At 41.2% G+C, this 25,226-nt stretch overlaps 1 protein-coding gene across 15 annotated transcripts; it reads right to left on the bottom strand.

Moving 5' to 3' along the window:
- Positions 1 to 568: 568 nt before the first annotated feature.
- Positions 569 to 23,927, bottom strand: c2cd5 (C2 calcium dependent domain containing 5). 15 transcript variants are annotated; one of them, XM_022754407.1, is made up of 30 exons: positions 23,863 to 23,927; positions 22,804 to 22,912; positions 22,549 to 22,635; positions 22,239 to 22,410; positions 22,053 to 22,148; positions 21,566 to 21,721; positions 21,219 to 21,456; positions 18,544 to 18,704; positions 16,571 to 16,659; positions 14,411 to 14,519; positions 12,571 to 12,624; positions 10,578 to 10,692; positions 10,333 to 10,431; positions 10,090 to 10,204; positions 9,900 to 9,979; positions 9,268 to 9,454; positions 8,973 to 9,137; positions 8,282 to 8,326; positions 7,629 to 7,769; positions 7,481 to 7,544; positions 7,301 to 7,362; positions 7,065 to 7,163; positions 6,820 to 6,909; positions 6,649 to 6,727; positions 5,943 to 6,029; positions 5,414 to 5,446; positions 4,991 to 5,092; positions 3,553 to 3,746; positions 3,311 to 3,457; positions 569 to 2,540 (listed from the first exon to the last, which is right to left on the bottom strand). In XM_022754407.1, exons 2-30 carry the CDS (start codon positions 22,891 to 22,893, stop codon positions 2,415 to 2,417), a joined length of 3,282 nt encoding a protein of 1,093 aa, XP_022610128.1. In that variant the 5' UTR covers positions 22,894 to 22,912; positions 23,863 to 23,927; the 3' UTR covers positions 569 to 2,414. The 15 variants fall into 15 exon arrangements, with proteins under 15 accessions (XP_022610128.1, XP_022610133.1, XP_022610129.1 ...); XM_022754412.1 differs by lacking the exons at positions 18,544 to 18,704; positions 23,863 to 23,927 and adding exons at positions 19,478 to 19,593; positions 23,389 to 23,692; XM_022754408.1 differs by lacking the exon at positions 23,863 to 23,927 and adding an exon at positions 23,389 to 23,692 and having other exon boundaries at positions 10,090 to 10,201; positions 10,330 to 10,431.
- Between the last annotated feature and the right edge of the window lie 1,299 nt (positions 23,928 to 25,226).

The raw sequence follows: 25,226 nt of genomic DNA, 5'->3' as shown, positions 1-25,226 counted from the left end.
TTTGAACGCCTCAAAAACAACAACAAGACGCGCGCGCGCACCAATAACTTGTATAGATAATCTTTGGTTAAACCCATAGACATTTAATAAATGTTAAAAAAAAAAAAAAAAAAGTTTATTCAATTAAGAAATTAATTGTCGCAATCGACCAATATAACACTGTAAAGGTCCTCAATAAGAATGTGATTGTGCTCTTTAGCATGTTGACCAAGATGTTAACTGAATAATCAAGACAAAAAAAATTGATAAATGTGAGATTTGCTGCTTTTCCATTTTGTATCCTGGGTTTAATAAACTTGGACGCATCGCCACAGCTTCTGGGAGATTTTGATTTTAGCTAATTTCTGACATTATAGACTAAACAGATTATTGATTAATCATAAAACAATCAACAGAATCCATTACTGAAAGCATTGTGAACATAGTTTACATAGTTACCTGAGACAAGATTTTAACTTGGCATAAGTAGCACTGTATCTGCACTATATCATTAATTTCTACTGTATTCCTATCTATTAAGAAGAGAGGCTGTCCACAGCTTTTGTCAATGATGACAATCAGATGCAGCTTGGTTTGACTGAGTTTATTGTGCAAGACTTACCAGGCGAGCATACAGATTCATGGCAATAAAAAGTGGGTCTGCATGCTGCTAGTCAGAAAGCAAAAGCATCTAAGTATGTACATTCAAGTTTCAGACACAAATATAAGAAACTGATCACAAACTGCTGATCACACAAACAGATTAGAGTACCTATTATTCTCTGACACAGTGAGTCAAAACATCAGGAATTCATTGCACAAGCAAAATGAGCAGTAGGTTTCATAAATTTTATGTTACAAAAATACTAAAATCTGATTTTAGAGAACATTTACACAGTTTATTTTCAGGTGGCACCTACACCAGAAGATGCTTTCTTTTCCAGCATTGGACATCAATGTCGGAGATGGACAGATCAGTAGCAGGACTATTATTTGGAACATGAATGCCAAAGCAACAATGATGAGGCTTGGCAAAGGGATGTGACATTTGACACTGACAAAAAGACGCATCAAGAAGAGGAACTGATCCTGGAGCTGCAAGAGAAGCGATAAGTGCCTCATCATATACCAGTAAAGATGTAATTCAGTCAAAAGGATTTCAAAGACTTTAGACCCCAGTTTAGTCGTTAGACCCCAAAGGGCCACAGTATATAACTAAGACTGGATGTCTGTTCCATTTATACTCATCAGACATTACACCATCCCCAGCCCACATGAAAGTGAATAAAAAAAGGCATACACATTATCCCACTCGTTTTTTTCCATTTTGCCATTAAGCAATAAAAAAAAGTTTTAATTTATAAAATAGTTACTGGAATACATAGTAATGGCTGTTGTAAAAGGAAAATTCTCGCTCTACAAAAATATGCGCGTATAATGCCTGTAATCGTTGCCTGTTTGTTATAGATGTGTGTAACTTGAGTAACTACCAGAAATAAAAACAAGGCTGTAATCTGTGGCATCATTATTTGACACTTCCCTAGAAATTTAATTATCTATAAGATACTGCAAATCAGCAATACTGTGACAGTAATTAGGAAGTTTATCAATCAACAAAATCAATACAAAATCTAATTTAGACATAAAACTAATTTATACATTAAAACTGGACAACAATTAATTCTTACATGATTATAACAAAATGGCATCACAGGTTTACCTTGGTTGTTTGGATTTTAGCTTTAAAATTTATATTCTAGGCTGAATTTTGTATTTTGACGAAGTCATGTTGACATTAAAATACTTGTCCTGTCTGACACAGCCTTTATCCATCAACTTTGAAATGGACTGATAGTCTTTTAATCTGCATGTTACTCGAAACAAAGCCTAACACTGAGGGAGAATCTGACTGCATTGTAATCATACAACTGTGTCCCTTTTGGCATAGCCATTTAATGAATCCTGTGATCTGTGGAAGGACATATTAGTCATAGCTGCCTCCTGTTTCATTCATGCCCAAACACAAGGGGATGGCCAATATACTGTAGCTGTGGGCAACCCCAATATGGACAGCTATAATGCATAGGCATAATTTAGATGCAGATGGGTCCTGTGGCTGTTGTTTTAAACAAAAAGTTTTGAAATACTCTCAGATTACCTAATTCTCAAAGAGCTACATCAGTATCTTGTGCACAAATGCTGTCTTTAAACATAGAAAAACAAAAAGAGAAACATCCTGCTCTCCTATCTCAATACACACTTCATGTTTTTGAGATTGTGTGAGTACTTGCTTTATTACCTGTGTCCACACCTTTGGATCTTTTATAGAGTTTTAAGGCAGACATAAATGACTCATACTTGGACGGCTAGACTCGGAGAGTGTGTTCACTCAGATTGTGTGCCCTGCAGACAAAATGAGTCTCTGTGTTTCACTGTCATGTAGCCCCATCAGCTCCACTGCTACAGGTCTGTCCAATGTTTGTGGTTGAGGGCATGGGCTCCTGGTCTGTTTCCTTGACACAGATGACGGCATCACCACTCACATTGATGAGACACTGTGCCTAGAGGAGGAGTAGACAACATTAAAACACAAGGACACTGGTTTACCCAAAATATGGCTGCAACTCATTCAAAATTCAGTAGCAAGAATCTTAATCACAACTAGGAAAAGAGAACATATTATACCAATGTTAGCATCATCGCACTGGCTACTTGTAACGTTAAGGACAGATTAAAAAATAAAATAAAACTTCTTTTACTTGTTTTTAAAGTCAAAAATGGTCCAGCACCTTCAAATCTTTCAGATTGCAAGTATGTTCCAAACCATCCGCTTAGGTGGCTTAATGCTTGCTTGCTAAATATGCCACAATTAAATCACAGAAAGTACAGAGAATTGGCCTTCTGTAGTTATGAACCCAAGATTTGGAACATACTCCCACCAAATATTAGACAAGCAGCTTCTGTTGATATTTTGAAGAAGCAGCTCAAATCTTATTTTCATGGTTTTGCTTTTAATAAATTCAACTTTTATTTGGGATTTCTTTTATTTCTCTATGATCTTACTTCTTCTTACTTTCTCAGGATCTTATTGCCTTAATATGTCCTGTTTTTAAGTATTTTTTTGTTTTTAATATCTCTTATTGTAAAGCACTTTGAGCTACGTGTCATGTTATGAAAGGTGCTATATGAATAAAGTTTATTGTTATTATTACTAACTGTCAGGTCTGAGGATCAAAAATATAATTAATTATGCTTTTAAGTATAAATGCAGATTAACTGCAAAATACTTCAAGTGTGTGTGTTTATAATGTGCAAGAGTGTTTGAGAATACCTGGTTCTTGTTTGGATTTTCCATTAACACGCACTCTTTCATGCTGTAGGACACTACTGCATTACCACCCAGGGCTGCTACATGCGCTCGAACCATCGCGAACACCTCTGCTATGAATGAATGCAGGAAGCCACTAACACCACCTTCCTGCAGAGGACAAACACAAGTTCATGTGTACAGGTATGTCTACATTTTGCATAAGGCGAAAGTACACCGACTTTCTGTGGTCATGTTGGTCATACCTCCCGCAATGATGTTGTCTCTCTGATAAAAAACATGTTGATTATCCCAAGGTACTTAATGATGCGTGTCCCGGGGAGGAAGGAGAGCGGCGTCATCTTCACCACGGTGACTGAAGTCCCCCCGAACGAGCGATTGGAGCGCAGTGAGCGGGACCGTCCCTCAGGCAGCGGACTGCAGCGCTCCAAAGATGAGACTGCAGGTACAGAAAGAGCGGGGAGAGGTCCAGAGGAGGAGACAAGAGGAGGGGAGGGAAAAAAAGACAAAGGGAAATGGAGATACCAGAAAATACTCAAAAATAGTGGAAAAATTAAAAGCAGATATGAACTCTGAAGCAGAAAGAAATGTGAATGTGGAATGTACGTGCAAAAATGCAATCCTGTTAGCGTTTTCACAGCAGGAGTACCACATGTGTGTGCACTTATATGTGAGTAAGTCAGTTGTTTGTGTGTGTTAGATATATGTGTGAATTTACATGCAGTGGTGTGGATGTGAGATGCAAAGACAATCATTTGGAACGCACACGCTGCCATGCATGTCATGCAGTTGAGGCAAACAGACAAGACAGTTACACAGTGTCTGCAGACAGACAGACAGACCTGGGCACAGCTGTGTAAGTTGACGTGTGTGAATACAGTATTTGCAGTACAGTGCAGTACATGAGAGAATATTTGTATCTGGGTGCATTTGTGAAAGAGGCTTGAGAAATGGAGACGGACAGAGACAGCTATGAGCTCAGCTGGACACATATATATGAGCCAGAGTGTGAAAGATGCTTCATTGTCTTACTGCAAATTTACCTGATGTGGCTTACATCCATCAAACCAGGAACCTTCAGAGCCACACATTAGACTGTAGTTCACTTACTGTGCACAGGACTGAAAATAATACCAGTACTTGCAGAAAAGCATCGTCCCCCACCCCACCATGATCTTAAGAACATCACATGTGATCGAACTTGTAGGATTCAGACATAAGAAATTTTTAGCATTTTTACATTTTTTTAAATCATGTGGTGTTTTCTCCGCTTAAGCAGATTCAGGAATGCAAATGCAGAGCACAATCAGTAATTGTCATCAAATTGCTGCAAAAGAATCTAACCTTCACAGATCTAGTCAAGTGCATTTGGAAAAAGGGCTGCACACAGAGAAAAAAAAAAATCACTTCCCTGTACTTTGCTGTTACCATGGCTACAGGCATTTCAAAGCCAAGCTGCTGATTGTGGATCCCTCTGAGGGGCGGGGCTTAAACTTTCACACTCTAGCTAAAAAGCTGGTGCTTGATTTACGATGCTCCGCCCCCCAGCGGCATGCATGGAGGGGTGTGTGAGTGTATGCAAGCTTGTGTGTGTGTGTGTGGCTGCGTGGGATTGCTTGTGATCTTGTGTTCTGTATTTGTGGGTATGATCACCAGAGTGTGCTAGAGACTGTGTCCTCCTACTTGTCTTAACTGATCCTCGTCTTATGGTGTGAGCTTTCAGCCTAAGCAGCTCTAGCCAGGTGCTGCATCTGTCTGCAAAGGAACCGTAATCAACGGAGGCAGCTGGAGAGAACACATACATACACACACGCACACGCACACGCACGCACACACACGCACACAAACCACAGCCAAACATACGCAACAACAACAATAATGACAACAAGAGAGAAATAAACAAAAAAACAAACAAAAAACAAACAAAACAGGACACAAAGAAACAAACAGAAGAACAGAAAAGAACAAAAGAGGATGAGGTTTGGGAGCGGTGCAGGATAACTCTGTCCGAGACAAAAGGATGAAACGTCAAAAACAGGGCAGTGTAGTAGTTTTGGTAGCAGGGAGGTGGGATACAGGGAGATGGTGGATGTGAAGGGGGCTTACCTCTGGGTGAGACGTTAGTACTCTCTGGGACACCTGTCACACACACACACACATACAACGTCAAAGTCTACCTCTGCACTTGACAGAAACTGAGGAGAGTTCAGTCAATTCCGCCCTGTACCAAACCAAGCAAGAGTTTTTCGATGCTTTAACCACCGTCCCAAATCGAAATGTTCTGAACGTCAAAATGTTCCACCTATATTCCGTACTTGCTGTCCTTGATACTGTGTTCAATTCATTTGAATGGAAGGTACGCTACAATGCTGTAGGAGCTTGACATCTCATCTAGAAAACATCATACTGTCATCTAAGTTCACAGCAGAACTGAACACACTGGGCTACGCCACATCACTGTTTATTTACCTGCTGAACGAACCATAACCAGCTGATTTTGGCAGAGTTTTGCAGCTGGGGTGAGTAAAGAGACTGTACCTGAAGTGTTAGTGGAGGAGATGGGTAATGCCTGTTAGTGAAGCAGGGCAGAGGAGGAGGCCAGGAATGAAATAAAACAAAAATGGTTAAAGGCTACCTGAGATTTTGGATGATGGCTGAGTGTTGGATGAGTCTGCACACAACTCCAAGGGAAACTGCAGCTGCTCTTCAGTCTCACTGCACCCTGAAATGATACACACACAATGACCAGGTGCTTTCATTTCAAACACACAATACAACAGAAGAGATACACCTTAATGGGTTATACTGTTTTGAGTAGTGTGACTTTAAAAGGATAGTTCTGTTTTTCTGTTTTCTTACTTCACTACTAGTGAGACAAGCAGTTTAAAACCTTTTTATGTTTATGAATGCAGTTTCAATGTTTGGTGAATACTGACATTAGCCATCTTGGCTCAGTTACTGCATGACTATTGGATCAAGAAACAGCTCCACTCAGAGATATAGCTTTAAAATAGTCCTAAGATACAGTAGATTACTTGTCTAATTATACATTTTGTAATTTACACATCACCAACTTAACTAGCAACAAGGAAAACACATTATATCCAACTCCTATTACATTTAACTTCATGTTCCATATATATATATGAATGTATATGAATATCTATGAACCGGAAAGTTTCAAACTATAATATGATTAGGATTTCGCATATACATGTGGAAGTTTTGTCAAAGATGTCCCTCCCTGTATCTGAGAGCAGAGCTTTGTAAAAAATTATTATATTATATATATTTATTTATTTATTTCACCAACACCTCCAAATAACCTTAACCAGTCAGACCTTTGGTCGTAGGCTTGTCTGCTGGCTTCTCCTGAGTCTGGTCCTTGTCAAATGTCATGGCAACTGCTGTTACTGTGACCTGGGAGGCAAACAGAAAGCGGTATCGAAGTAAATATTGTGTTCTGTTCTATGAGTAATGTCATGAATGAGTGGTGGTCTGAGACTTGTCACCTGTATGAGTTCTTCTTCTGGCACTGCTACAGTGAAGTTGAGATGACAAAGACAGCAGGGGATCATAGAGCGCAACTTGAAGTAAAAACTCTGAAACAAACATGATGAATTGTAGATTGTAAAACACAAACACTGCAAGTACCATAGTACAGTATGCACACAACTAAGTCACTGTGTCCATTACAAAGGATCAGCTTGGTACCACATATGGTGTAATGACTTATTGATCAATAAGGGTTCCTCACCTTCAGCAGATTCTCACATAGGTCAGTGAAGATCTTGTTCAAGCCTTGGTTTGTAAGATTGGCATTACTCAACCTAAAGACCCTCACCGACGTAAACATCTGTAAACAGTAACACAAACACATCACATAAACTAACTGAAACTAACGAAAATGTAGATGGCCTCTAAATAGAATAATTCAATTTACAGTGGTGTGAAGATGAAATTTGTGAAGGAAGCAATACTGTAAAGCGTGACCTGCACTCCTGAAGTCCAGTTGTAAATCCCAGGCATGAGCTCAGTGTTGCAGCTGTAGAAACCTGGAGACATGAAAAAGGGATGATAAAGCAGAAAAATGCCAACATTTGTTGGAGATAAATGACTGATCATGTGCAGTGATGTACTTTAATTGCTGTGGAGTGAGCAGATGGCACATACCTGTGGGTGGAGAGGCGTCAGTGAGAAGGGAGTGGATGTCCTCCACAGCATCAGTGTCATCAATCTATAGAGAAGACAGTAAACAGTTACACTTGTATGTCAAAAAAAGGTGCATACAAATATATAATTTATTCTTATAGATACACACCTCCAGGACAAAGGCATCCTTCTTGCCATGGGAGAGGTCCAGTTCTGACAGCTCATCTGAGCTCTCCGAGTGGGAGCGCAAAAGTCTGGATCGTTGCCTCGGTTCAGGGATCGGAGAACCCACCACTTCCTCCGTCAGTTCCTGAAAGCAAAGGGACACAAGGCCTCAGCAGACGGGATGTCAAGGTGAACACCAGACCACCACAGCAGCCCACTTCTGCATCTCACATCTGTCCAAACTGTACAGCTAGTGGAAGGACTATGTTAATAACACACCACATGCTCACACTCACTCAAGTACCCAGTCAACTGCACCATTAAACACACATGGCTTTTGTTAATTTGAGTATGAATCTGAAAGAGTAAGGAGTGGTGCAAACACATACACGCACACACACAGCATAAAAAATACACAGGTGAGAGAGTGAATGGGCAGGATATACAAATACATTAACACAAATACAATGAATCTACAGTGGTTTGCCCTTGAAAGGTGACTCTGGAGTGGATTACACATCATCCTGCTCCCAAACGTCCCCAGTTAAGAGCTGTTACACAGTTATGGTAAAAGGTGGTGTAGTATTGCGATTAATAGAGTGAAATATTTGTCATGCTTTGCTGTGTCTCACAGCAAAAAGTTGGCGTGCTCAGTACCATGTTTATGCCGCCGAACACCTCAGGGTCCAGGGCAAATAATTTCTTCAATGACCAGAGAGAGACAAGAGGGGTAAGTTTATCATGATCCACAAAGAACAGAGAATATATAATGTATGATTACAGGACTTTAACACTGGAACAGAGAGGATTATACCCAAAAAGATGGAAACAGTTCACCATGGAATGTATCTCTTTGTGTAAAATAACCACTATGTTTATATTGTAAAATAAACCTTGATATAACACTTTATGTGTACAAATTAAAGTATTTAATGGCAATAAACTGGGGATATTACTATCATCCATTATCCAAGCCCAAATAATAAATTTTGTCAAAATTTAGTTCCTATTGGGCTTATTTGCTTACGTAACAAACAGGTAAGTGAATGATATTACAAGTATTATCAGAGTAAACACTAAGACATTTGAACAAAACCATAAAACATTTTGGTTGAAACAGGCCCCCAAAGCTTTCTATTTACTTTTGTGTTAAAAAGGTTTCACACTGACTAGTAGGGTTGTGGGCTAAAAGGAGTCATACCTTCCCAAATGACAACCCTGGCCACTGTAGTGTTGAGATGAAGCATTGTAAGGATCTATTTTGCAGTGAAAACCCGGCACAATAAAAGGGAGGATTTGCCGACTTCATCCCAAAACTTGTACACAATACATGTGTCGTGTGGCTCACCGGAGGGTTTATTTGATAGAGCTCTTTGTTCTTGGCTATGGTGTCGTTGATCCTTTTCTGGATGGTGAGGATGTGGTGCTCATTGCTCAGGTCGCCGGGAGTCTTCCCTGCTATCTGAATACCCCCTGGTCCCGGTAGTGCTGTCAGGTACACTCCTGTAGCAGACTGAGCGCACACGCACACATACACACACATACAGACACATACAGACACACAAACATACATACTTTAAGGACCATACTCCAAAAAAAACGTATGTATGGCTAATTAAACTGTTAATCTAAAATGTACATACAGCCAGACCCAGGAGCATGTTCTCGCCAACACTGATCTGTATGTGTAGGCCAAACAGGGCGTTCATGCTCCGCAGCTTCAGTTTGTTCATCAGCTGAGTGTGCAGCTCGTACTCCATAAAAGGCAGCAGGTTGGAGATGGCCGTCGCATTAACCTCACCCTGGGCTTTCTTCTTCAGACGACACAGTCTGGGAGACAATAAACACCGGCATTAACTCCCTTTTATCAATGTCTTTGATGTAAGGCTCCATTTTGGAAGGTGTGTTGTTCAGCTTACACGCTGCCACTGGGGAAAATTATCAGATAAACAATGAATCCTGAATCAGAATGACTTAACTTACCTTTAGGTAATAATTATATATTAACTAATATTCCCTGTGCTTTACAGTTCACTAGACAAAACTTTACTTATACTGTATAAATAATGCGTAATAAGCGTTATTTAAACTATCTGGCTTTCAAGTTAGAGCTAGACTTCTTTATGATCTCTTCTATTGTTTATATGTGAAGCAAAGCGCTTGGCATAAAAGATACTGTACAAGTGTGATTTCACTTTATTTGGTTTATCTCTCTTCTTTGTATTAGCAGTCATTTTAAATGGGTTTGGGGCAATTTAACTGTGAGGTGTTTTACCTGGCCTGGATAAGGCAGCCTTTCCCTGTGACAGCTGCTTCTTGTGGCATATCGATTGTTGTGAATAGCACATCAGGAACCTTGAAAAACACATAACAATTGTAATAGATAATTCATACCTTTTTCAGAAAACCAAAAGATACTGTATTGTTAGCATGTCTCAATATAAGCAAAGAAATATATTTGAGACCTTTTGTCGTCTGCAGTGGTAACAGTACGTGAGCTGGGCGGGAAACGGCATGTTGAGCTCATCATACGGGATGTGACAGAAACCACAGCTTGGGGGAGACGGCTCCTCAAACCTGCTAAACAACACACACCATCTGGTTTTAGCCTCCATGACTCGATCCAAGATGTACTGACGTAAACTGTACACAAACAAGAATCAAGAATTTATGTCAAGTTACTTAAAAGAGGTACAGACAAAAACAACCTGTGATCGGTGCTTCCGATATCCAGGCAGCCTTCGCGCATGTATCGAGGATTCAGGATGGCTGCTGTGCCTGATGCTGACAGGATACACACCTCCTCACTGTGTTGAGAGGAAATCAAGAAGGTGAGAACAGGGCGTGAAACCTTGTGTGTTAAAAACAAATAGCAAATTGGTTGCAGAAATGCAGGGGAAAAGAGGGTTAAGAGGGTAGATATTTCTCCATGTATATATTTACTACTACATACCAGATGCTCGTGCTCTCGCTGTACCCCACGACAGCATGGCAACCGAGAGCTTTGGCATGAGATTTGATCTCCTGGCGAATCTCTTCCCACCAGGCATCGCGAGTCTCTGGCTCATCTGCAAAACACCAAACTCTGAATCAAAAAGCTTTCAAAAACCGTTTCTAAACTGGCTGAATAATCTATCAAAACTTCACTTAACACTTAAGTCTGTCTTAACACTAAATTTAACCAACTGTTTAAAAAAAAAAAAAAAAAAAAAGACTGCCTTGACACATGCAAACAAGCAAACAGGAAACTAGACAAAATCTGTATCTAATCTGTTGTCTAATCTGACTGCTTTGATTTACCAGAAAATAAACAGACATCAAACAGTACAGTTTGTATTTTCTGATGATTTATGGGTTAAATGGTGTGTCAAAGCAAGCCAAAACCAACTATCATTCTGTAAAACAAAGTGACAATTAGAATGATTCATGAGAGTTGGAGTTTGATGATGAAGGCAAAGCTAATGGTTTAGGTTAGCTGTGTGTGACATTAAGTGCACATTATCTAAAAACTTATAGTCTCTCTCTTCTCTATGTCTCCTTTCAGTCAGCCGCACTAACAGAAAGGACACATGGGAGAAATACCACCACCAGCCACTGGGTATGTTTTGGCTGCAGTGGTATAGAAAGAAAATCTTGCGGGCTGGTAATAGAGGAATTACATAAAAGACAGTGTGCTTGATGTGTAAATAATGTTTCCTAACCTGGTTAAAACCTAAAAGGTTTTAAATTCAAAGGGATTGAGCCTTCATCATACTTAGGCTAAACCATGGGTGTGTTTCAATAGTCTCATGAGGCTTTGCTCTAATACCACCTTTGCTTTATCAACTTTGTTCAGAAGAGCCTAATCGTTGCCGAGTTTAATATCACTCATTTGGTAGTTCCCACTGAACACGTGACGGAAGCTGCATTAGAGTATTGAGCTGCACCCAATGACTCCCTGGGAGGGCCACATGCTGACAGAGCCCCGGAAAGAGAGAGAAACGTGGCTGCTAGGTGAGACAGGGGAGAGGAATGAATGAAGGGGAACAGAATGGGAGATCAAACTGAAGAGATGAAGAATAATAACTGATGGTCAGGCATCAGGCCCACAAGGTGGGTTCCTTTAAATCAGAAGCAGCATGTCACACAGGCACAGGCTCACTAACGTGCACGCTCATGACCATGTGCACGCTCATGGGCAGAGAAGGGCCATATTCATTCACCAGAGTCCATGAAACCTAGTGTAGTTTTTAAATGAGAAAATACTGAGTCCTTTCATACTTCCTCCATTCCCCAAGCTCACCTCTTTCCTTCCATCCCCATCATACATCCCAAATCCACTTTTAATTTTCCTCAACTGCCACCCATCCAATCAACCTGTCTTCCATCCATCCATCCATCCCTCCTTCTCTCTCTCTCTCCCTCTCAGTATGAATACGGCCCAGTGAGTTAGGGATGCACATGCCCAGTCAGTGGCTCTCTGTCACAGAGTAAACCTCCTAAACCTCCTCTGGTCTAGACAGGTTTGACCACGATGCTGATTCAGGAAGCGTTAGAAACAGCGCTGGGGACAACGTTAGGGAAGAGCTGCAGCTCTTCTGTGCAGTAGGATGAGCTGGGTGGGGGATAGCCAGGCCAGGCTGGATGGGGTGGGGTGGGGACGCAGCGCATGCTCAACTCAGCTCAGCACACACTCACACAGATTAGAGAGAGGAGAATGGCAGCTCACTGAATTCATCAGGTTTCAGCAATGCACTATCAGGCTAATGTTAAATTTGTTCGTGGATAATTAGCCTGGTCTATCGTGGTTGAAACAGAATAGAATAGGATGTCTATATTATCATTGCACTTCGTCGTATAACAGATTTTTACTGGTTTAAAGTCAGTGTTGTGAGAGAAGACAGAGGTTTAACTTCACTGAGCTGCCATCACTTCTGTGGGTGAGAGCAGTAAAAGGGGGGAAATACCTGCAGTGACACTATTCCAGTCTAGCAGTTTGTATGAGCGCGTGTTACCCAAGGCTGGGCCAGAACACACCGTTAGTACAGAAAAGAGAGAAAAAGAAAAGAAGAAGACAGTCTAACAAACAAGCACAGCACAACAGCAGCACTCCACAGTCACTACACAACGACAGACAGCACTTCACAGTCACTATGCAAAGACAAACTAAATTCAAGCTTACTAAAACAATCTTAAAAAGAAAAGAAGACTGACCAGGGAAAGAGAAGAAGAGAGATGAGAAAAAGCTACAGATCTAGCCAAAATTTTAAGAAGACTTAAGGAGAAGAGAAGCTATATAATACAAAAAAGGAACATGCAGTAGCAGTCTAACTCTAGTATTCTCTCTAAAAAGGTGCCCTGTGGAGTTTATATGTAAAGAGATTTTTTTTCTTTTTGTGCATTGTTAAGTTAACAATCCTTCGTCGTAAAACATTTGCAAATATTTGCAGTATTAACATTACAAATTGTTGCATGTTACCGCCAATAATTGTTGATCGGCGTAACAGAGAGAACAAATCAGCAGAGCATGTATTGCATCACCCACATGCTCGCTTACACATGTGTCCTCATGCACAATACAAACAAAACAGGAACCCATATGTAAAAACACTGATCTATACGGCTACTTGTGGTCAAAAACTCCACAGGACATCTTTAATTTTGAGCTTTGGTTGATATAGTCTTGTCATAACAACAGTGAACAGGGCTCTCTTCAGAATGGTTTCCATGTTCAACCTTGCAATTTGGATCAGGGAAACCTATGTTGTTTTCAATAGTACAGACAGGAATACTATAGGTTTAATCATTGCATGCCAAAACTTTTCAGCAGATTGTTTAGTAAAATCATTTTTGGGTAGCTTATTTTGGTTTACCTGTCCACCTCTGAAAAGAACCCTGCTTATCCTAACCCAGCCAACAATCATCACCACTCCCCTTTTTCCTAAATTCTCAGACGTCCTTGATTCAGATTAGTCAAAGACCTTTAAACCAAGCAAAGAGCAAATCACTAAGGCTGCTAAATGGATAGTCAAACACCTTCAATAGGCAGGTGCTCGCCTAGTGAGCAAATATCTGATTGTCATTAATATAAATCTAATTTTAAAAGTCTGCATAATACAAGAAAACATTAGGATTTCAGCACAGATTAGAAGCCTATTTGAAAACTTAAGGCAGCAGAGCAGAGGCATATAAAACACCACAGTACCTCAACATAGCGCCACCTGCAGCCAACAACATCACACAACAGAAGCAGCAGGCAACAGACTGGAGCCATGCACTACTACTGCACCTCATCTCCAGGGGGGCAGCACCACAGCACACAAAAACACAGCGACCAGAGCATACACACACTCATACATACACACATACACACACACACACACACACACACACACACACACACACACACACTCAGTCAGTTGAACCACGAGGTGAAAGTTGCCCCTATCCATAAATTTCTTTGAAACAGGTGATGATCCTATCCTAACTTTATTGCCATCAATATGCTACAAAGCTGCAGCCTATTAGCGTGACCAGGAACAGCTTTCACCTGCTTTAGGACTCGTACATAACTTGAGTCTTTTAACATACTTTCTCTACACAGTCAAACAGACTGGGACTAGGACCATACACAGGAAAACTGTTCACCACAAGAGGATAATGGGCAGCATTAACTAACAGCCAACTTGCAACAAAATCAGACACTCACACAATACTGTAGGTCGATGGAGGACTCACTCATATCGTTTCACAGGACAATGGACGAGCTACAGTAGGACATTGTGTGTTTCTGTGTGCTGCACTCACCAGGGTTGTGTATGCGGTCCAGTAGCTTGACAGAGCGAGCGCTGACCACTCCACCAACATGGACCAGAAAACCAGGTGGGAAAGACGTCAGAGTGAAGAAGGGGAACTCCTGCAGATACAAAACAAATTGGTCACTTAGAGTAGAGGAAAACACACTCTGGACTTTTCCTGTGTATTTTTGCTAATAATATTTAGTGACTGCTCCACGTTTAGAACATTTTATTATATGTAATTTTATTTTTTACATGATTTCATGTATATAATATCCTGTTGTCTATGTTCAAATTTACTGTTTTGACTAGCTTTGAGTAATGTAGGTTTAAAAAAATATTTTTTTTCTGATATTTCTTTAAACGACCTACAAACAACCACTTTATGTACATACAAAAAACAAAAATGAATTCTTTTTTTTCGTACATATCGGATCAAGTTTTTCAGTGACCCTTTACAGATAATTACACTTAAAACAAAAAATTGAAAATCTTAAGAGTGTCTACAGGGAAGAATATATCAAAAATATTCAAACTGGCCATCAGACTTTAGATTTTGTCATGTGTCTGTGTATATTGACTGATTAAATCAATGCCTGTGTTTCCAAAGTCCCAAACACTACATACTGTATCTTAACTCGTGTGCAGACGTGGGCGATAATAGTGTTATGTGCCAACATGCAGCAAGGACTGAGTGTGATGGTGTATCCCCATGCAAGGTTTACCCCCCAAGGAATCCCCACTTGCTCCATTCCAGCCTACACTTGTAGACTTTAGAGCATTTCAAATAGATCTGGAAGTGATTGAGAAAGCTTGGATTTTTTTTAAATCACTAACTTAGTGATTTATTCAATCCTTTCAAATCTATATAAATGCATTTATTAGGTTTGGATTTGAAAGTGGAGGGCACACACACACACACACACACACACACAGACAGGCACACTAGTTCCTGGCGGAGGATCAAGACTCTGTTTTACATGCTTCTCCCTAACAGGACAGCTGGTCCTCTGCCTCTAGTCAAATAATGTGATGCAAATCCATGCACTCACTCACAAGAGAAGCTAGAAATAGTTGGACTGCCTTGTTAGCATTTTGGTATTCACTCTATTTTGAAGCGATCACCAGAAAACCGGAAGGATGTTGTGATTACCAATCATGCAGGCATATGTGATGAATGGCTTTCGTGGGCAGAAATCAGGTGGGACTACCACTAGTTGCTTTCTTGTCCAGTACTCCAGGAAGGTAGATAGAGCCACTAATTTGACTGACAGCTCCTCCCACTCAGAGCAAGGAGGCAAGAATGAGGTGATGAGGTGAGCGTGCTCATTCCCATTGTTGACACAGGAAACCAAAATCAGACTCAGGAAAAGAAGGCAGAAAGGAGGGAGGTGTTCGAAATGAGTATCCAGAAGGTGCACACACACGCACAGTCACACGCCCCTTCAAACCTGAAGGGAACACAACTCCTAGCCTCCAGCCCTCCACCCAACGTGTCTGTGAATCTTTTAAAGAGTGCGGAGGGTGCCAAGCAAACACAAGGACACACAAATATGCCACGTTGCTCAACCCAGCCTGCCTCTCTGAGATCTACAAACAGCAGAGGGGGGACGGGTTAGGAGTTGATTCAGACTGGGTGGTGGCGATCAGCTGTTCAGGGTGTTAGGGGAAAGGTGGAGAGAGAGAGAGAGAGTCACACTGATGGGACGTACCCTGGCGTTTAACAATAACCCAGAGGAGGACGTTCCCTGAGTAGCACAAGTGGTCAAGAGGACAAAGAAAGGGAACATTACTTGCTCTTACACAGACCCACTCCCCATTGAACACTTAACACCTCACCAGTGTACATTAGCAATCTTTCACAAAAAAAAGCTCTGTGTGCCCTGTGTGCAGACATCTGAGGCTGGCAGGCAATGCAAACTGCATGTCAAAGCATCAGCTGTATTGTACTGTATTTATTAATAAAACCGTGTTTTATTTGTTTCTTCTGTGTTTCATTTCAGTAAAGCGGCTAGTCAAGCAAGGCCCAACCTTAAACTAAACAGCATGTGAACTTGAGTGACACCATAAGCTTTTACTTGAATTTTGCTGTGGATTTCAGTCTCAAATGTCTACACGTACAGTGAGTCGGTAAATACGTGTATGAGCGTGTGTGAGCGCATCACCCTACCCTCTGTTCCAGAGCTGTCTGCGTCTGTTGTCTGAGAAGGGTCTTCAGAGGCCCTGCCTCCTTCCCGGCGCTGCCCCCGCTGCCCATTCCTGATCACAGAGGAGAGTGTGGTTTTAGTTTCGTCACTTCTAACACACAGGTCAAAGTTGATCCTTTACATTGTAGTATCGTTGTTATTATCGCAAAACAAGCGAAAGCAATTGCTGGAACTGCGCACAACACCTTAGACTGAGATGCACAATCCTCATCCTAAAACTAGCTTACTCTAAACCTTTTCTCTTATTCAGACAAATACTGGATCTGGAGTAAAGACTGAGGATATCTAACAAACACATGAAACCACATGCTGCAGAAGGGGAATCAGTCAAAAGTGTTTTTTCACAATGGAATCTGGGCAGTTATACCATGCATGTTGAGTTAATGTTTCTGATAACAGCAGTCAAGTTGAAAAAATCCTGCTGTTGACCTCGCTCCACAAGAGAGTTGCCAACGCTACACTGTTATAAGGTTCTGTTACTTGATGACACACAGCAGTCCTACTATACCGGAGGCTGCCAGCAGCAGGTCCTCAGTGAAGGACACGCTCTTTCTCAGCAAGGCAAAGTCTGAGTGGATGGAGGAGGGAGGGGGTGGGGTGGTGGCTCTGGGGGCAGTGCCATGACCACAGCCCACTGAGCCAGAACCAGGAAGGGACAGATTGTCTGTGGAGAGGGTGGGGGAGCTGGGGCAGAGGAAGATCCCAGGCCTGCATCTCACTGGCTGGGGCTCCTCTATCCAGCAGAGAAAACACATGGAGCGTGCATAGAGAAAAACAGACATATTGAGAATGGACAGACAGAGTAATGAGGAGAGTGGGCAGAAGTACCAAAAACCAAAGAGGGGTGAAAGAATGTGACAAGGAAAAAGTGGACACAAGCGTACAGAAATGAGGTTTGCAAAGTAGGGATGCCTCAATCCAGTAGGCTGGATCGGTATCTTATTTACTGGATCAAATATCAAACATGACATGATGGATCCACATTATATACACTTTCCTTGTCAGTGTCATTAAAAACAAAAATCATCTTTTTCTCTGTCAATTCTTCACAGAGCAGTATGCATATTTTCAATTTGGGTTAATCAGTGCTTGATATTAGCAGGTAGTCTAAGCTGAAGTTTCAGAATCAGTAGCAGGGAGAGTAAAAGTTGCACCAGTGCATTCCCAATGCAAAGGACGCAGATAGTCAAGTTAACACAAATGAAACTGTGAGCTAGAGAAGAAATGAAGGACAGGGGAGCAAAGAGGGGGAGAAGAAAAATGGGAGAAAACAGAAGATGACAGAGAGGAAAAAACATAAAAAAAAAGATAAGTAGAGGAGTGGAAACAAGGAGGAAGAAGGTGGGCTGCTGGTTCCCTCCTGAGGGGTCAGGGGAGCAGCTCTGGTAGGGAGGTTCTTCAGGCTGTGTGGCATCTATGCTGACCTCTGTTAAATTGTGCTCAAGTTTTCCTTAGGGCAGAGTTTGACTTAACTTACCTTGTCCTCAATGATTAACCATAATAGCTGCTAATGAAGAAGTGACCTTATAGGAACAACAGCCCCTCATGAGACACAGTGCTTCAATTAAAGACCACAACAACAGGGGAACAGAACTAATGCAGAGATCTAGTGTGTCTTCACATTATTACATCTACATTTTATACAAACTAGAATCCGTTTTTTAATACTGTGAAACAGGAAGACACACCAGGCCGCTGAGGACAAGGGGGAGGATGGGCCACAGCAAAATAAATATTTTTAATACTATTTACAATAAATAAATGTTAAATTCAACCATGAAAAAATTGTAAAAAAAATAAAAATAAAAAGTAAATAAAAAAAAATAAAAAAAATCAACAAAAATTCAAAAACCACCACCAGAGTAGCACCACAATGAGGTGTAGGAGAAGAGAGGGATGACAATGGGAAGGTAGGGACAGGGCCAAGTGTTCTTACCCGTCTTGGGCGTCAAACTGAGGTCTGTGTCTGATGATGAGGACTGGCGGCTGCATGGCTTGGAGGGAGAGAAGGGGGGAGGAGAGGAGGAGGAGGAGGGAAGGGCTCTGAAAGGGGTGGGCGGGCCAGAGAACGAGGGCAGGTCCTCACCAAATACCGGCCTGCCAGGAGAACATGACACACACACACACACACACACACACACCCACATGAGTCACCACCTCACCCTCTGAGCATTTGTATGTGTATATATGGGAGTGGGTCAGTGTTGACTTTTTAATGTGTTATTTGTTTCCTCTGGGTGAGGCGTGTGTGTGTGTGTGTGTGTGTGTGTGTGTGTGTGTGTGAGGTGCTACGGATGGCTGGGGAACAAAAAAAGCAAGCATGGAAAGCAAAGTAAAAAATTAGACAAACACAAAGAAACACACACATTAAACTAAAAGAAAAGCAACATGGCAAAACACAAGAAGGTCAGATTCAACAGAGGATGATGAGCTGAAGCATGTGTCCCAGTAGAGAGTAACAAAGGTCAGATGACTGTAGGGAGATCACAGGCCCTTCCTCAAGGCTAAAGCCACACCTTCAACACTTTTTATTGCAAACACCCAATTAAAAGGCAGAATGATGCCGTTGGGAACCTGACACCCCACCCCCTATTGTTGAAAAAACAAAACGGGTAGAGGATTCTGAGGCTAGTCTACACGTTCAGGCTTTTTCTGATAAAAGTATAAAGGCTCTGCCTTCTGTCTTTGTACTGATACTTCTGTCTATAACATAGCTTTATTGCTACGACGAGCACGACAAACTATCCAGACTCCAGGAGGTATATATATTCACTTTCCTCGTTCTATAAAAACATCACCACCTACTTCTTTTTGTATGTCAAACTTCCTCTCTTTCTCCTGTATCTATTTCCTTTCCTGGCTCTGCGTACCAGTAAAGATGAGTGTGGGAACAGAGACAGAGAAGTTCTGGGACAGTCTCTGGGAGCTGCAGGCCGAATGCACTGGACTGTTGTGGGTGGAGCGACATCCGTGGGCAAGGGGAGACCTGGGCCAATCAGCACGGAGAGAGAGAGGAAGACGGAGGACCGATTTTGGACACAAGAAGTGAACAACGTCCCAATCCAAATGTAGCCAGAGAGCCAAGAGAGGAAGAAAGAGACGCACACAACAACCAACACGACAACATTGCAATAGAGTGAAAAAGGAGACAAAAAAGGAAAAGAACAGAAAAAAAGAGGGTTTGTTTTTACGCCCTCTCTTTGCCCCTGTTATTTCATTTAAAGCCATGAGAAAGCAGCAGGAAATTCATGCATAGCTCTCAGCTAAAGATCTCAGTCTCACACAAACACACACAGCAGGGATGCAAACACAACAAAAAAACACCCAAACAGGCACATACATGAACAACAACATAAAATTAAAACAGCAACAATTTTGATAATGGATTAATTTTTTTAAGTCAAAAATCAAGCAAAAATTCCAAACATTTGATTGTTTCAGCTCCTCACATGTTCCAATCTGTTGCTTTTCCCTGTTTCATGTTATTGTAAAATGTCTAATCTTTGGGTTTGTACCATTGATCAGATATAACAAGTGATCTGAAGACTTTATTTTGGGATTTATTACATTGTAAAACCCATTTTTAAATAATTAGGTATCAAAAACAAATCTGTATCTATAACAACAAAAGTCAGGGTTACTTTAGTTCACTGAATAAACAGTTAAATAGCAAACAAGATGAGAAAAATATGTATTGAAAATGACATAATGTATAGAAAGACTTTCTTTGAGCCCTGCAGTCACACTACCAAATATCCCCATAATTGCACACCACAGGGGGAGGGAGGAGAGACAAAGAAGAAAATGAAGTTGCCGCCGCATTCAATAATCAGACCCACCATCGCTCTTCTGACTCATCAACTGGTGCCATGATTTTGTAAATAACCGGTGTATTTCCTGTCATTACCGACCCAACCCTCACCATGAATAATTTTCTCATTAAATTCACACGGGTCATTTAGGGGAGACATTACAGAATCAAAGTCATCGCCAAATGGTGTTTACATCCCTGATACACACAATCTCTCACACACTGATGCACAGATAGACAGTATAAATGCAAATAATAGGCACACATGCACTCAACTGTAGTTAAGCTTACAGTATCTGAATGGAATCACAAACTAACCACTAAATAGCCAGGGTGAGGACAACAGAACAAAGTGAAGGAACACACTGTTAGAGGCTGAGCAGAACACATGTGTGCTAGATACTCACTAAAAGACGCAGCACTAGAACATGCAGAGGCAGAGCAGAAAGCCATGCAAGAGCGGTCTAAAAGAGCAGACAAGGGAGGAGGGGGGTTGAGGATGACTGTGTGTGTACTGTACATGTGTGTGTCTCAGGTTGTCGTGTGCTGTTAGTTTCATGATGCAAAACATGTGACACAATAGACACACAAACTACAAAGGGGAATCAAAAGACACTGAGACACACACAGGAGTAATTGCGAGACTATACACAGACTAACACACAGTACATTTCGTACACACGCTCTCCCTCTCATGCACACACCGATCATCTTTCCCCATCCTCACAAACTAGATTCACAGTGAAACTTGCACATAAAATTAGGCTGGGTCCATGCTTGTGTTGTGGGTTCATACTCACTCCTTTCCATCCTTAGAAGGGGAATTGCAGGCATTGGAAGCAGGTGCCGTGTTAGGGTGCACATGTGTGTTGGTGTTGGGGGCGCTTCCAGAGCTGAGTTTGTCCAATGTACAGGCGGTACCTATAGCCCGGACCACCAGGCCTGACTCTCCCTCCAGGTCGAAACACTGCAAGTACCCCACCACGGCATTCCCACCCATCTCCAGTACTTTAAGCCCTATTTTCCTTTGTAGCTCTCCTAAACAGGAGATAACACACAGCCACATTACCAAGAGAAGAAGGGAACGGTGGTAAGTTCCACTTCCACCACATCAACATGAAAAGAGGATCACAGTTAACATTCTTACCAGACATGAGAGAGATGAGCCTCTGACGAGCCTCATTGGAGGCCCTGGGAGTTCGAATACGGTCAATCCACTGGTACTCTGGATCTTCATTCACCACAAGTTCCTCCACAAACCCGTGCACCATCGCTGCCCGGTAACACCGTGGAATGGATGTGGCTATCATTTACAATTAGACAAACATCACAGAGTGAAACGATTTTAAATTAAATGGAAAAATAGTTCTAACCTCCTTCTATCCTTCTCTTCAGCTATTATTCCATTTTAATCACATATTTTTAAGCGACAGTTGCTTGTTTACAGATACACTGTTGGCAGACATCAAAACATCAAAATTATGACATCCTCTAATTAAACATCTTTTATGCATTGCTTTGTAGGTAACTGCCCTATGTGCTGCTAATCTACATTTATGCAAACAAATTGTGTCTTATGATGTCTTTTAAGACTGTAAAAAATTGCTGTGAAGCAGATGATAAGTCAGACGTACTGCAGAAGAACTTCACCCCACAGGAGGACTGTCTGAAGCGATTCAAATCATTGAAGAGCTCCACTTTGACGAGGACATTGATCTCCCCTCGGATACCTGACAGTACATAGTAAAAAGAAACGCATTATAATAAGAAATAAACCTAAATGTAGTGACTATCATGGTCAGATTAGTTGACTATCATACCGTGGATGGTATCATAGATGGGAAACCAGCCAGAGATAACAGACGCAGCCTCACTGCACAGCAGCGGGTCAATGTCAATGTAAACTTTCCCTATGGCATCATTAGCACTATATGTGTCGTGGTCCAACACTGTGATCTGCAATGGTTCATCCTGCAAGTCCTCATCATCAACCTAGACAGCAAGAGAAGGAGAGGGAAGAAAGAGAAAAGGGAGAAGAAATAACAGTGAAGCACCTGTTAGAAATGCAATTCATTTTGAGATGCATTAAAATATTACCAGTGTTTAAAGGGAAGCTCACAGGGACTTTACCTCAAATTTGAACCATTCTGAGTTCCACTGTGGATTGAGAGATTTGGGACAGACATCTGTTTTGAATGTTGTGTTTCCAAACTTTACCTGCAAAATAAAAAGGAACAAGACACATCATTCAAATACATCATTTACTGTTTAGAGTAACAATGATGTACCAGCCATATTAAAAGCAGATGTAAAGTACAAACTGTTACAGATGTAAATGTTTTTATTAATTAAAACGAGCCTTGTTGTTCAAGCCCCTTCACTCACCTCAACAAAAGCATCAGTAAGGTCACTGGCTCGGTCCATCACAGGCAAGTGGCGCCCTGCCACAATCTTGGCCTTTAGTTTCCCAGGCATAATTCAAATTTAAGTCGATCTGTGAACAAATAATATCAACACAAAAATACATGTATCAATGGCTTTTCAACCAACACATACTGTGATCAACCCTGCTGTCACTGACAACAGTGAAGACTGAAAAGTGAGACTCCTCATTACACATGGGCATATGTTTCTGACAGTGTGAAGAGTCCCTTCCCCTGGCTAAAAAGCTAGCTTCTCTTTGCTAAACTAACATGTATCGCCTTTAGCTTACCTTGAAATAGCTTATCGAGTCGGTTCAAAGTTATCCGTTGAACTGCAGTTTATGAACACGACAGCGACTGTCAGATAGCCAGATTATGTTAGCAAAGCAAGGCTAGCAAGAAAAGCCACTTAGGTTAACTGCATTGCAGGCACAATCTCTTTAGCTCTACCTGATCGGCCATGTTTTTACAATCATACTGCAAAGCAGCCACCTATGTAACAATAATATTATCTTGCTATTCCCAGTGCAAACAGTATCGTCCTTACCGGTGCTACAATATCAACAGACAGCTGTCAAAGCGGCAGCAGGCTCCTTTTGCTCGAACATTATTGTTGACAGCCCACCGCTCGTCTGACCTCCGTGTCTCTCCCATAACACGAGACCTTAGTTCCCACTGCACCAGCCAGGAAAGAGTCCTTTCAGTTAGAAATGTTCACGAGGTGGTACTACGAATAAATGTACACTGTTACAGCTGTACAGGTGATGTTAAGACCGACATACAAATTCATCACATATGTAGCTGGTTAGCATGTAACGCCAACGGCTAGCTTGATAAGGATACAGCCCACGGTGAATGAGTTTCAGCGGTTAGTGCGCGCTGCTTTCAGGGCACCTCGTAAAATCGATCTTTCCATTTAAACTTTGCACTGCTATGCATCCAGTTGGGGAAAAAGAACATAAATAAACCTTTTAAGAAATACACCCACTGTAAAGATTTGAAAATATACACATGTACATACCAATAACTGAAAGTTGATTTTTATCTGTCCCGCTGTCTTATAAGTAGCGATACACTCAAATAAGGACTGACTTCCGATAGTACATAAAGGCAGCAGTGTTAGGGTTTGTCTTGGACATGCGCAACATTAACAACCTGGTTCATCATGCAGGTGAAATTGAATTACTCAGTTGGTGTTATAAGCCTAACTATGTTATGTAATGTATACGTTGGTCAGTTGTTTGGCTTTGGTCTAATGTCACATTTTTATTAAAATATTATTTTATACCACTATGACATTAATAACAACAGCTAAATTGTGGCAGAAGTGGATAAATCCGGTGATTTTCCACATTTTTCTTACTGTCAGGGAACCCCATGAAAACACCACAACTAGAACTGACCCTATTAAGTACCATCTGTTTTGGCAAAAGAAATGATCAAAAACACATTAGTGAACCACACCATTGCACTGGCTGACACAGTCCTTCATTGAATGTTCAAGGCCACTGTAGTTTAATTTGAGTTGATCTCAGATTACCCCTCCTGCTGCCATAAATATTCACTTATGCACCAAATCTGTGCCTGAAAATAGTCTCCAACAAATGCTCTAGTTACTTCAGTTTGAGTATTATTTGCTATCAACTGGACTACCCAATCAAAAATGATACCTATCTATATCTAAATCTGTAACCTGTTCGTAAAGATTTACAGTTTCAATAGAAACAAATGGTTGGGGCAGAGAGCTTTTGTCTGTGTATAAGTGAAACTGCATGCATGCGTGTGTGTGTGTGTGTGTGTGTGTGTGTGTGTGTGTGTGTGTGTGTGTGTGTGTCTGTGTGTGTGTGTGTATGTGTGTGTGTTTGCGTTTTTGCATATTTCAGAATTTTCAGTTGTTCCTCAAAACAAAAAAACAATTATTTGGCTGGTATGTCGTCATCCTACATTACACTGGATTACACCAGGTGGATTTGTCTGAATTAAATCATAGAGCCTAAAGCTTGTCACCTCTGTCCAGAGGGAGAAGTCAGGCCATAGGCTGGTATTTTTGGTCAGCATGTATCTATGAAGACAAATGTCTGTGCCAACCCTGGAAGTATGAGGAGAGAGTCATCACCCAAGATTAAGTTACACATATATGACCATCTATAAATGTTAATACAATCACCTTTTCTCTACCTGGACCCATCTCAAAGGTTACATTTTTTCATTAGTAGAAATCCTGTTTAACATGTCTAGCCTTGATCTTTATATGAAATAATTACACAGGGGGACAGAAAGATGATTTGAACAAGAGAGTTGTTGATCCCAAGCAGACACAATGCAAATGTTGTATTGCATGCTCTCTTGTGCTGCAGAGGACTTCACTAAACCTGGCTCTATGCA

This window comes from Seriola dumerili, unplaced genomic scaffold (assembly GCF_002260705.1).
Source record: "Seriola dumerili isolate Sdu_G_001 unplaced genomic scaffold, Sdu_1.0 BDQW01000219.1, whole genome shotgun sequence".
Lineage (NCBI taxonomy): Eukaryota > Metazoa > Chordata > Actinopteri > Carangiformes > Carangidae > Seriola > Seriola dumerili.
Note: the sequence above shows the minus strand (reverse complement) of the source record. Positions and strands in the feature narration are given on the sequence as shown.